The 14,480-nt window shown below is 22.8% G+C and overlaps 3 protein-coding genes across 3 annotated transcripts; 1 reads left to right on the top strand and 2 right to left on the bottom strand.

The window, feature by feature from the left end:
• Positions 1 to 3,328: 3,328 nt before the first annotated feature.
• Positions 3,329 to 7,244, top strand: MKS88_004437 (potassium channel K2; the record flags this gene model as incomplete). Its single annotated transcript, XM_067217615.1, has 3 exons — positions 3,329 to 4,883; positions 5,099 to 6,305; positions 6,509 to 7,244. 3 exons carry the CDS (start codon positions 3,329 to 3,331, stop codon positions 7,242 to 7,244), a joined length of 3,498 nt encoding a protein of 1,165 aa, XP_067072025.1.
• Positions 7,245 to 7,846: 602 nt separating this feature from the next.
• On the bottom strand, positions 7,847 to 10,914 carry MKS88_004436 (uncharacterized protein; the record flags this gene model as incomplete). The annotated part of the gene is made up of 8 exons (XM_067217614.1): positions 7,847 to 8,083; positions 8,532 to 8,711; positions 9,110 to 9,297; positions 9,433 to 9,516; positions 9,612 to 9,665; positions 10,002 to 10,076; positions 10,207 to 10,265; positions 10,397 to 10,914. 8 exons carry the CDS (start codon positions 10,912 to 10,914, stop codon positions 7,847 to 7,849), a joined length of 1,395 nt encoding a protein of 464 aa, XP_067072024.1.
• A 396-nt stretch (positions 10,915 to 11,310) lies between these two features.
• MKS88_004435 (plasmepsin VIII) lies at positions 11,311 to 14,274 on the bottom strand (the record flags this gene model as incomplete). The annotated part of the gene is made up of 11 exons (XM_067217613.1): positions 11,311 to 11,330; positions 11,494 to 11,557; positions 11,704 to 11,837; positions 11,922 to 12,017; positions 12,205 to 12,373; positions 12,457 to 12,526; positions 12,692 to 12,857; positions 12,972 to 13,033; positions 13,129 to 13,318; positions 13,436 to 13,497; positions 14,261 to 14,274. 11 exons carry the CDS (start codon positions 14,272 to 14,274, stop codon positions 11,311 to 11,313), a joined length of 1,047 nt encoding a protein of 348 aa, XP_067072023.1.
• Between the last annotated feature and the right edge of the window lie 206 nt (positions 14,275 to 14,480).

Genomic DNA, 14,480 nt, shown 5'->3' with positions numbered 1-14,480 from the left:
AAATAATAATATAAAAATAATTTCATTTTACTCATATAAAATTATTAATACATATTTTACTTATTTTGTTTTTATTTTTCTCTTAACTTGAATATATTTTAACAGTTTGCTGTATTATATATATTCATATATATGTAATATTATATATGTATGTATATAATAACTGTTTTTAAGGGCAAAAATATAATATTTTGTCATTTAATGACCTTTTTTCATTTCAAATTCACTATTTATATTGTTATTATATATAAAATATACATGTATATTATATATGTTCTTATTGTTCACGTAAAAAAGCAAAAGAAAATAATATATAATAAATGGTTAAAATTATTAACTATTTTATATTTTTTGTTATTTACGAAAATGATATCTTTTCATTTTTGTTTACAATTTTTTATTATTTCTTTCTATAAAAAGTAAAAAATAATCACTAAATTTCTAGGAAAAATGTCATATATAATTTATACATAGTGTATTATATATATATGCACTATTAAAAAAAATAAATTTTGATGCTTTATACTTTTTAAATTATACGCACGTTTATGAACAAATTATACTGCGGACATCCACATTTGTAAAAAATAAAAAATAAAAGATATATTAAATATATATATATACATATATATATAATATTTTTTTTTATAAATAACAAAGTTTTAAAATAACAAAAAAAAAATCCAAAATCATATAGCAAAATTTTTTACCAATACTGTTTTATTTATAAATATATATATACATTTAAAATATGTGAAATAAATTTTTTTTCTTTTTCAAATATTTAGTAAGATATATGTATATATAATAAATAAACTACGTAATTTTGGAGTTAACACAAATTATTATATATTTTGTACTTAATTTTTTTATAAAAAGAGGCTCAAATTACTTTCATATAATAATATATGTAAATTCGTTTTATTTAATTTACTAATGACCTGTATCCAACAACCAACTTTATTGTATAATATTTTTGGAAATCAAAAATATTTTATAAAATTTTCAATTTTTTAATTTTTGAATGCTTTCAAATTGTTTTTTAAATATCGAAAAGATGCAAACTAATTATGCGTTTTTATTGGAAAATTTGAAAATGTTAATTTAAAAAATGATATTTTATATAATACTAAGAATTATCTATTTTGTTTTTTATATAACTAGCTCAAATTGATTAATCTTTTTTTCTTTTTTAAATGTGTTAATCATGCATTAGGGGTTGTACAATAAATTCTTTTTTTTTTTTTTTTTTTTGTTATTGTTATTGCATGTTCATAATTTAAATAAATACAAAATAGAAAACATTTTATTTAAGCCACAATAGAAAAATACGCACATAATGAAGCTGGTAAAAAAGAGCTTTTAAGGGTCATAAATTAATAAATAGAAAAATTAGTAAAAAAAATTTATAGCCTGTTCATTTTTTTTTTTTTCCAGTATAAATTATATATTTGGATATTTAATTATTTTATTAAGTATTATTCATTTTCTAACTCGAAAAAGAAGGGATTTCATAGCAGCAAAAATTAAACATCATGGGTATTAAACTAAAAAAACAATATAACAATATTTTTAAAATTACATTTATTTAAATTTTTGTGCAACCAACAACACTGTTTTTAAAGAGAAACCTTTAATTCATTTATTTTTTATGTTATATTTTATTTTGAATGTAAATTCAATTGATTGACTTTGAAAAAAAAAGAAATGAATAATCGATAAAATAAGTGTATACAAATTTATAACTTTTACTTTTTTTTTTTATTATTGTCTATCATAAATTTGAAGGAGCAAAACAAAACATTATTTATTATTCACGATTTTTGAAGAGCATGATGAAAAATACCAACAGGAAACAAAGTGAAGCGTACTCTATTATATTTAAGCATATATTTTGTAAAAAATTTTCCTTTAGGAGTTCTCATATTTTGTCTATATGGCTAATCATTTTCCACACTTTTATTTAAGCATATAAAATGAAATTTACAAATATTATAAATGATATAAGCGCTTTTTCATTTGATGCTTCTTTATAAATGTACAAAAAGATCTATATTTTATTAAAATATAAAAATAAAAAAAGTAAATGTTATATCTGAAAGGTGTGAAATATCCTTTTCCTATTATTATAAATCGTAATATAATAATATACATAAAAAAAAAAAAGAAAAAAAAAATTACAAAGTTCAAGGTAAAAATAATAATCGTTTAGAGCATTTAAAAACTAAATGCTCATATTATATATATATGCAATACATATTAATATTAAAAAATAGGGAATATCAAAAAAATTAAATATCAAACGCAATACTAAAAGAGGTGATAATTTTAGTGCAGTAGACAAATATAAATATGTTAAATTATTTAAAAATGAAAGCCGCAATAATTTTCTCTTTACTGTTCCTTTTCAGTTATTTTTATAATTCTTCCCCTGAGTAATTAATGTAAATTAAAATTGTTTTATGTGTATAACATACAAACAATTCTCTTTATATTATCAATAATTCTCATATTTTTTCCAAACCTTTCATTTCACATTTCTCAGTATCATTCTCAGTGCATTTTCCATAACATTGTCATAATACGTTAGTCATAGAACTTAACTACGTATATATATATATTTATTTATTTATCTATCTATATTTATATCTAAAAAGGATCTTTTCAGAAAAATTGCTACTACACAGAGTAAGGTACTTACACATCTATATTTGTGTGTATTTACGTGTAACAAATTATGAGACTACGAATAATGAAAGATTAATCATAAAAAATAAATATAAAAAAAAAAAGAAAAGAAAAGAAATTGTAACAATATAATTAAATGAATAAATATATATGTTGCATTCATCAGTGCAAAAAGAAAAAAAAAACAAAAAAAAATTTGTTATATACGAGTTAATGAAAGCAAAATGCATATTACACTAAATAGAATGAAACAAATGTACTTGTAGACTTCAAAAGGAACATATTTTTTTCTGAAATAGTAGACATATTTTCTTTAAAATGACTATAAGTAAAATAAGAAAACATGAAAAGAGGATTACTGTCTATTTATGATATATTTTTTTTAGTGAAAAACATTTCAAAATATTTTCTTATTTTTCTGAATGGTTTGTATATAATGAAACTGCTATATAATTCTAATAACAGTGTTAACTTTATAAGCGGGATAATATGTATAATAATAGGTCTTACATTAAAAATAATTCTACTAGCAATATATTGTATATTTTTCATGGACATATATATTTTTAAAGAATGTAAAAGAAAAAACTTCCTGACTTTATTTAACCTTAATAAAATAAATAGGAATATAAATGCAACCATGGTAGAATCGGATGATTTTGAGTATAAAAAATTGATTAAGGAATTCTTTTTTCAGAATGCTTATTACGCCTTAAAAAAAAAACATAAAACATTGGAATTGTATATGCTAAAAATATATAATAGCATATTTAATTATTATTTATGTAATATAAGAGATATATTATATGCTGTAATATGGTACATTAGTTTATACTATTGGAGAAGAGATAAATATGACATTATATGGAGTTTTGATAAAATACCAGAATATATATATGAAATTTTAATTATTCTATTATCATCATCTTATATTGATTTAATTATGATTATTCTTAGTTACAATAAATCTAAATTTTATGTAATGAAATCTAAATTGTTAATAGATTTGTTTTTTAGTGCACCAAGTATTTTTTTTTTTTCTAATTATATTTTTGTTATCGACAATAAAATTGATGTATATTTCGTGATGGGGTTTCTAAGAAATATAAAAATATTTTTAAATGTATCATATACAAGAGTAGAACAAAATTCTCTCCTAACACATACAGAAATTAAAATTATCAGAATTGTATTAGGAGTGGTGTTACTATGTAACGCATTCGCCTCAACTATTTATACTATTCAAGCTATTCATCCTTATAACTTGAAACATGGAAATTTTAGTTACTTTCTTAATAGCTATTTAGACTATTTCTATTTCTCTATAATATCTATATCAACAGTTGGATATGGAGATATTTTTCCTATTAATAAATTAAGTAAAGTGGTATGCATTTTTTTTATATTTTGGACATTTGTTTGGGTCCCAATACAATTTAATGATTTAATAATTTCCATTTTTTCTAAAAAAAACACTTACGGAAAAATTAGTATGAGTAGGAAAAAATTTATTCTATTAATTGGTGATGTTGAGCCGCACCAATTAAATATTTTCCTTTACGAATCCGTTGCATATGGAAACAAATTGAAATTTCATATTCTAACTACTTATCCAATAAGTTTCTATAATGAGCAAATAAAAATAGCCTCTCACTTTTGCATATCTCTGTATATTAAAAATTTTGATTTTAATGAAAAACAAATTACTAATTTATTATATAGTGTAAATGCTCAAAATGCTTATTACTTATTCTTATTTTCTGATAAATTTAATAGTGGACGTTATAACATAGATACAAAAACTTTTACAAGATTATTAATCTTGAAAAATTTTCTACAGGGGAAAAAAAATGCTGTTATTGAGTTAAGAAATAAATGTGTTTCAAACATTGTTCGATCTATTGGATCTGAGAATTTTATTATAGTTAACTTAAAACAATCCTTAATAGCTAAAAACATTAAGCATCCTGGGTTTATAACATTAATTTTAAATTTGTTTACAGCTTATGATTATGATGAAAATTCTTATAATTTTGACAATATACATTCATTTACGTCCATTAAATATGTACGCGAATTTAATAGAGGTTCTAGAGCGAAAATATTTTCCTTTTTCGTTCATGAAAATATGGTTGGATTAAAATTCGACAAATTGTTTCATAAATTATACGACTCGCTTGGTATTATACTTATAGGTATTGAAACGGATACTATGAATAACACCTATAAACATAGAAATAAAAATATATATTTTTTTAAGGATAAGATAGCTAACATAATTAAAAAAAATCAAAAAAAAAAAAAAAAAAATTTAAATTTATACAGTTGCACTTACTGAACAAGTATGTTAATCCACTTAATTGTATACAACACGCCAGAAATATAAATCGGTACAATTCCAGTAAGAAAGAAAATGGGTATGATACAGGAAAATTGTATAAACAAAGGTGTATAGAAAAAGAAACGAATTTACTAAAAATATGTGATAAGGATGAATATGCCAACACATGGAAGCAATATGAATCCAATAATGATGTGTGGGATAGGGGAACCTATGAAACAATTCACTCTCAAAATTGCCAGCATACGGGAAAAATTCAAAGGAATAATATTCTTATGAGAAAAAAAAATAAATTAACAAAGGAAGAACATTCTGCTAATATATGCATAAACATTAGCAATAATATTGGGGATAATAAAATGAAGCGAAAACACTCGATTGATAGTGAAAAATATCTTAAAGACTTAAAAAATTTGGACTATAACAGAGTTCAAACCAAAACAAATATATGTAGATATGATAATAATATAAATAAAAGTAACAAAAAGGTAGAATGTTACCTAAATTTGCTAGGAAAAAATTATTCCATGAAGGAGAATGATAAATGTATAGTAATTGCAAATTCTAAAAAAGTTATAAAATATTTATCAAAAGCAAAAAGTCTATTTTGGCTATTTGAAATTAAAAGTAAAAAAGAAGATAAAATTTCGTATGATTTAAAATCTGTCATAAAAACTGAACAAACCTTTAGCAAAGATTTACCTACAAACCTAAAGAAAAATACACGTACCGTGTCTTCTATGAAGAGTAAAAGTTTGATTACCAAGAATGAAAATGTAACAGCGATAAACTATCACGATTTATTTAACACTTACAGAATTTCTAGAATTTTCACTAGGAAAAGTTATTATTTTGAAAAAGGGTTTAAAAAAATTATAAGTGAAGAAGTGGAAAATAGACACGATTCATTAAATTTGAAGGAGCATATGAATGCAAAATGTAATACATACAATTATAATGCTTATAAATGTAATGACAATAACACCTTGAACTGTTATAATAATGCTGTATCAAGTTGCTTCAACTATTCTTATTCTAGATCTTGCAGTAAAGGTAACACAAACGGATATGTTAATATGGAAAAGCAGCTCTACGTAAAGGATGATTCAATGAATTATATGGAAAGAAGGAAAAAATGTCCAAGTTTTTTAAAATATAATATTATTGATAATAAACCATTGAATACATATTACTCAGAATTATTACAAAAGTGTGACAATAATTTTTATTATAAAAAAAAATTAAAGAAGAAGATATTTTTAAATAATTACTTCATGTTAAATGACCCTTACAATTTTAGGAATAGAGAAGAAATTTTAAAAAAAAAAAAATGAATGTAAAAAATTTTAATTCTTCATTAAAAAAAAGTGCAGTTGCCTGCTCATATGTGGAAGCTCGTGAAAAGTATTTTGTCAAAAATAATAAGAGAATTTTATTAATAATAAATTATTCATCACATATTATTCAAGTAATTAAAAGAATAAATAAAAAATACAAATTTAACATTATAATATTAACTCATGAAATACCGTCTATTAATATATGCGACTTGAACAAATATCATACTGTTTTTATAAAATGTAAATCTTTGGATGACTATAATTTATTAAATGCTGGTTTGGTTCAGGCGGATTATATATTAATTTTACCTACTGAAGTACGTAATATAGATGAAATAAATGAAACAGATATGAATAATATAATATTAACAAGAAAAATTAAACACTTGCTGAAAAAAAGAAAAAAGACTTATTACATAAATAATATAATTACAGAATTAATTAACCATTCTAATGTTATTTTTCTTGAGGAAAATAAAATGATAAAATTAAGGGAAAAAAAATTTTCTTATAGTGATTTTTTTCCTTATGTTAATTCTTCCCTATTTTATTCTAGTAATATAATTTGTGAAACTATGTTGTATAATTTTATGACTCATCATAAAAGTTTTACTAAATTTTCAGTGTGTAATAACACATTGAAATATCTAATAAAACACATCAGTATAATACGTTTATCTAATATAATTAAGTATTTTGATTTTTCTTTTAAGAAGGTCAAAACATTTCGTGATATTTTCTACTTCTTATCCCAAAAAAATATTATAACTATTGCTTTATATAGAAAAGGAGATAAACATATACCTTTTTACATTTATACAAAACCTAATGAAAAATGCGTCTTAAGATTTGATGATATAATTTACATTTTGTAGAGGTTACATCTTTTTTTTTTTTTGTGTGTGCTTTTTTTACCCATTTATTTTATATACATTTTAATCACTGTATACACGCATATATGCATTTAACACCCCACCAAATTATTCGTTAAGTTATTCTACATAGGGGGGAATAACAGATTTTTCTAATAGGAAACACTTAACAATGTAAGAAGCGCGTACATGTATATATATATATATATATATGCGTGTGTGTATACCCCAAACACATTTTGTTTTTACGGACGTCTAAAAAGTAGTGGAAGCTACACGTGTTCTCACAAAATACATTATTTTATTGTTCTTTCTGTTTTTAATTCGAAATATACCACAATGTTCCAGGAAGGAATATATGAAAGTAAAGGTTTCCTTTTTTTCATTATATATATATATATACATATATGTACCATATGTATGTATACATCTGAGTGTTCAAATAAATAATTTTTTATGTAATGCGCTATAGTTTTTTTTTAATATATTTAATAACTTTAAAATATGAGGAACAAATAATTTTTCTTTATAATGTTTAAAACAAAACATTTTTAATAAAAACATATAAAAAAAAAAAAATATATAGTTTATTTTTTTCACCTTTGTTAAAGAACACACACAGATCCTTTAGATTCACACAAAGTATTTTTGCATAACATTTTCCTATAAAATTCTAAATTTTTCTGGGAAATAATATCTCGAACAAATGCCAAGTATTGATAAAAGTCATCTGTTACTTCATTGAAATCATCATCATCATATTTAGATTCTTTTTCCTCAACGCCGATAGTGTTAAAGTTAAAATTATTTACAATTATACTGTAGTCTTCTGCCAGGTTTTTCTATGTTATAATTAGTGGAAAAACGTGAATATAAATTTTATATATCTCATATTAAATAGGAAGAACAATGAGAAAAAGAGGGGAGTGACAAAAAAAAAAAAATTCACAGTTATTCATTTCGTGGGGAAAGGCATACATCTTGAGTATATATGTACTTGTATGCTCATGGGATTCGACAAAGAATGTATAATGAGAAAGTACCAACATTACGGTCCCATTAGAAGATGATTAGTATACATGCATAAATTTAGATGAAAGTATAAAGATTTAAATATACGCAGTAATATTGTTCGAATGTCTAAATGTTGATGAAACTCTAATTAAAAATATATTAATATAAAACAATAAAAAACACAAAGAATGAAGTAAAATAAAAAGTAAGAACAATAAAAATGTTACCATAATTATCGATTTAATTATTATATATTATATATTTTATTTCTCTTACCGCACATCTAATCCGATATTTATTAAAACTGTGTTGCACTATATATAAAATGTTATAATATTTTTTATGCTCATTCTGACACATCCTCAACGTTATAGAGCTGTAAATATCGTATATATTTTTTTCCATAGGGGCAAAATAAATTATGTTTTCTTTTCCTTTGTTCTCTACACTTGGCGTCTTCGTGAATAAAATAGTTTTTAATTTTTTCAAGAAATATGTAACTTGTTAGTTTGTTCTCTTGCGCAAGTTTGCATGTGCGTATATACATACATATATATATGTACGAATTTTACGTATGTATATTTTTTTTCTTTCTTACATTTTTCGGGAACTTTTTCAAAAAACTTAAAAATCCGAGAATTTCACTTTTCTTAAAAAAATGGAACCTATGTTTTTACTTCATTTTGTCTTATATTTTTATTTTTAAATTTAATTATAATTTTACTTTTACTTTTAATTTTCCTTTTAATTTTTTTTTTTTTTTTACCAACTTTTACTATTTTTTCACCAAAAAAAAAAGAAAGAAATAGAATAACTAACATAATTTGTTTATACTTTTATATGTAGCTTATTACTTCTAGGAATGGGATAACGAAATCTAAAGCACTTTGTATTTGAAACGAAAATAGGATAACTTTTGAATATTTCAATTTGGCACATGCTAGAGCATCTTTCAAAAAAGTATTCTTTTTTCTTTTTATTATGTGATTCTTAATATTAGGGTAACTCACAGTATAAATGTTAAATTGTAAATCTTCAGCAACTATATGTTTTGTGGTATAAAATGTATGCAGTTATTCATGTATATATATATATATATATATATATATATATATATATATATATGTGCATAAAATTATGCATATATTCTTTACATCTGTACTAATGCGAATTGTACTTTTTGCTAGTTTCGATTTCATCCAGTCGTCTGTGCTCATTGGTCCAAAAAATACAACGTTGTATTTAGCGTCTTTTACTAACTCTAAAATTAAAAATAAAGAAAAAAAAAGACGAGCGAAAGGTAGAAATGATGAGAAAATTACTTTTTTATGGTTCTTTTTTTTATCTTATTTTTACTTTTTTTAAATGAAACCCCTTCATATTTGCACTGTAAAGTACTCCGATTGTTCACTTTTGAAAAAGAAAAAATTGAAAAACTTATAATATTCCATAAAAAAAACATATACATATACATATACATATACTTATACATATACATATATATATATATATATATATGCATTTACTTATATGCACATGTATATATAAGAATATATACGTGTATTTGTAAATTTTCTATATTAACTGTTCATCACTGCCAATAACAGAATAATAATTAACCCAAAAAAGGCGCATTGAATGGAGCTTATAATTCTTAACTAGGAATAAAAAGAAATATTAACAAAAAATAATAAATATTAAGAATTTTGTAATATAATTAAAAAAATATATTCAAATATTCTACACAGTTGTTCGTATTATCCTTTACCGAAATAATATTCTTATCATTTTTCCTTTTGCAAAATGATCCATAAATTGAAGCTAAAAAATATTGGAAAATACCAGTCGAATGAAATAAAACTATAATGCTGGCGGTAGTAGCGAATGTAACAGTAGCAGAGATAAAACATTTATAAAAATATATGTTTATTTATAAACATTACATTCCTACCTATGACCCACCCCAAATATGGCAAAAAGGAAAAGCCAGAATAGTAAAAAATTCTAACACTTGAAAGTGAAAATAAGGGAAAAACGTTGCAGTGTGAAGAAGACATATCTACATACATAGGTATCATATATATATTTATATATATATATTCACAAAACGAATGAGAGTACTAATTTTAATTTATCTCTACATTTTCTCATCTCTGCTAATTGTCGCATCAAATGGATTTTTAAACAACCGTGAAAAACTGAGAAATTCAAAATTTTCTAGCAGATTTTGTACCTCCTTATCGTATTTATCACATATTTCATCAATTCCTTTAAATATTATTTCACTATTTTTATAATTTCCATTTGTTTCATTTTTTAAATCATTTATATGTTCATTTTGTTCAGAATTCGTAAGACTCACTGTAAGGGGATTTTCCACATTTTCAATGTTTTTATCTTTTCGCTCCTTACCATTTTTATTTTCTGCATCATTATTATTGTTATTATTAGAAGTAGATAAAGTATTCACATGTTTGTTTAATTTTTTAGATTCAGTATATTTTATGTCTTGGCACTCCCCTTCAACGAATATCTCTTCCATGCTTTTTATAGAGGAATCCTTTTTATTAAACAAATATGCTCCTTCCATTAATTCATTTTGTTTATTTTCTTTCACCTCCTCCTGTTCTGTTATCTTTGATTTTCTTTTCCTAATCATTTTACCGTCAACATATGGGTATCTACGTATGTATTTATAAATGTATGTATTAAATTGCGATTCAGTGAAAATCGTTGTTACAGTGTCTTAATTTTATTATACATGAATAGAAATAATATTAACAGTTTATAAATATTTAATAAATTTATTACAAGATATATCATTCATTAGAATTTTTGTTTCATTTGGTTTTACGATTTTAATTTTAAAATTTCTACAGCATATATATAGTAGTCATGATTTTTGACAAATAGACAAATTAAAAAAAAAAAAAAAAATTAAAAAAACATCTCTAGAAAAGCAAATAGATAATGATATCAAAACTGTTATGTATTCTCAATGTAAGGAGGGAAAAAAAAAAAAAAAAAAAAAAAAAAAAAAAAGCAGAGAATATAATTAAATTGACTTAGCTAATCCTAAAAAAGAAAACAAAGAGTGTTATAGTGATATAATTTTTCATTTCACATAAAGTATACATATACGTTTACTTAAATATATGTGTGTTTGTAAGGAGTGTGTATCTAAGTTGGGAATACTAAGAATATAAAGTGAGCACATTTATTTTCTCTTTAACAATACCAATTTTCATATTATCCTTTTCAAATATTGCATAATATTTTTGTAAAAATATTTGTCCAAGAATCTATAAAAGTAAAAATATGTATTAGCACTTTTGTTTTTATATATTACATCCTTCTCACAAGTATAAACACACATATTTATATGTATGTATATGTTATATGTGTTATATATGCAAGTTTCTGTTATATATGTTAATAATCTAGGTACGTATAAATATCCATTATCTGAAGAAATATTAATTGGCATGAAAGCAAAGTTGCATGGTGATTTTAAAATAGGGTCAATCCTGAAAGAATTAACAATATAGTCGTCAGGTGTCAACTCGTATTCTTTTTGTACTCCTATTAAATAAAAACATATATAGTACTATATTAATACCAATTTTTATGTATTATCAAATTGTATTCTTAAAATTACTTAAATACCATTTTCATCACATAAAACGAAGGAAAAGTTTTTTAGTAAAGCTCTATTATGACATGTTTTTCCAGGTTTTAGTAATCTACTTAATAATATTAAATCTAGAAAATGCGTATTTATAGATCATATGTTCATATAATAATGTTTTTGCTAAAATATAAAAAAAAAAAAGTAAAATAATATACCTTCCTTTGGCCCAGCGACACTCGACGTTCCCGTATCAATTACCGCTTCACAGTATCCTCCTACAAGTAATATATATATATATATATATATATGTATAAATACTCAAAAAATCAAAAACGAAAAAAAAAATAAAAGATGTAGAATTTGATAAGTCAACTGAACACTCAGTGCTATGTACATCCATTCTCGTTTGTTCGATTTTTATAGTTTTATGTGAACCGTTATTTTTTGAGCATACGTCTAAAAACACACCATTAATTTTTAGCCCAACCTGTATTTACAATATTACGTTTATAATGTATGATTTTCTTTTTCATATTATATTTACATCTACGATAAACTTATTCACATTACCATTTTGATTGCCCAATATTTTTTAGAAGAAACATCAAACCAATCTATGCTTGAATTTGGTTCTATAAATCTTGACAAAAAATTGTACACATATATATCTATTAGGATCTTTAGCTAAAGTAGTGGATCTATATATTCATACCTTTATATGCACATATATATACTCACATATACATATATCTATGTATATATACATTTTTACTTATATAAATCTTCCTTCGTTTGTTCTCCTTACTTTTTATCGTATCCTCCAAATGTGACTGCACCATTATCCTCAACATTTTTGGGATAATAAATTGAGAAAATATTTTTTTTTAATCTATTCTTCGGTATATTGTCATATATTAATTTTTTTCCTTTTTTGTCATCTGAAATTCCTAATCCAAATAAACCGTCAAATTCTGAAAATAAAAATTGAAAGAAAAGTTAAAATAATCTTGTTTGGGTGTTTCATAATTTTAGGCGCTAAAATTAAGAAATATATATATTTTTTTTTTTTTCTTCTATTTTGTTACGCATATCGCAAAAAGGGTCATCTGATATGTAGCTAGCTACACCAAACTCTTGGTTCTTTACTCTATAAAATGTTAATAAAATTAAAAATTCATCCGTTACACATTTTTATTTTGTTCTATAGGAGTATTTGTTCATTATGTTTTTTATGTTTATTACTTAATATCTCCGATATGAATGTCGTCGGACACATAAGCAATGTGAATTTTCCCCGTTCCAAAAAAGACTTCAGCAGGGGTTTTTCTTTGGACTAGTTTGTAATTTTTAGAAATTTTATGATCATATTTTCTTTTGTTGTAACAAGCCTTTGTGTAGCAGTTTTTCGAAGGAATCCATAGATTTGTGCTGCCTTAAATATATATATATATATATGCATATATTTAATTACCTACTCATACATGACATACTTAAATATACAAGAGCACGTGTGCGTAATTTTTTTTTTCCTTTTCCTTTCTCTATTAACCAGTGTCAAACAGAACCTTGAATGACTGGGGTGGGCTTCCAATACTTATTTCACCAATAAATCTTTACAATTCAAAAAAAAAAAAAAAAAAAAAAATTAAGGATACGCAATAATATATGAAATATATTTAAACTATTATCTTTTTTTTTTTTTTATTTTTTAAATTTCCTTTGATGAAATAAAATTTACTTTTATTTTCGAATAATATATAAAAATGAAAGAACAAACCATGAAGTTAATATTATAATAAGAGAAAAACATATATTTAGAATAAACAAAAGGATGAAACTTCAAGTCGTATAATAGAATATTATATTTTTACTGTCTATTGATGTAACCTCCCTTTAGTACTATTGTGGAAATTCCTCTATTATTATTCTTAAAATTTAATTTATAATGTTTTTCTTTGTAATAATAATAAATTATATTTTATATTTTTTGAAATAAAAAGGTTTATGTTTTAAAGAACACGTACATATATATATGTATACATATACATATGATTACAAGTGTATATATATATATATATATATATAGACAGATATGCTACTGAGTTCGTTTTACTAAATATAGAATAAATACCTGAATTGCTATATTTAGACACCCGTAAATTCTCCTTTGAAGATTTTACAAGAAAATGAACAGTTGAAAAAAGTAAAACAAAAAGGGAAAACGGAATATTCATTTTGAATAATTTAATTTTAAAACATACTTATTGAAAACAAATTAGGACTACTTAGAAGAACATATTTTTACCTTATTATCTCTTTCAAAATAAAAAAAAAAAAAAATTTTTACCAAATAAATAAGAAAGACTTCCATTACTTGCTCCTATGCATTTTCTTTTCTTTTTTATATTTAACAATTTAAGATACATGTGAAGATATTACCAAGAATACAACATTTCTTGTGTATATACATTTGCAAGTGAATAATTAAAACCTATTTTTTGCAACACTAAAATTATTCATAGTGAATTTTTTTACTTTTAGGTATAAAATATTATTTAGCTCTAACAGTTTATTAAGGATTTTATTATCATATT

This window comes from Plasmodium brasilianum, chromosome 12, assembly GCF_023973825.1.
Source record: "Plasmodium brasilianum strain Bolivian I chromosome 12, whole genome shotgun sequence".
Lineage (NCBI taxonomy): Eukaryota > Apicomplexa > Aconoidasida > Haemosporida > Plasmodiidae > Plasmodium > Plasmodium brasilianum.
This window is presented reverse-complemented; position numbering and strand designations above follow the sequence as displayed.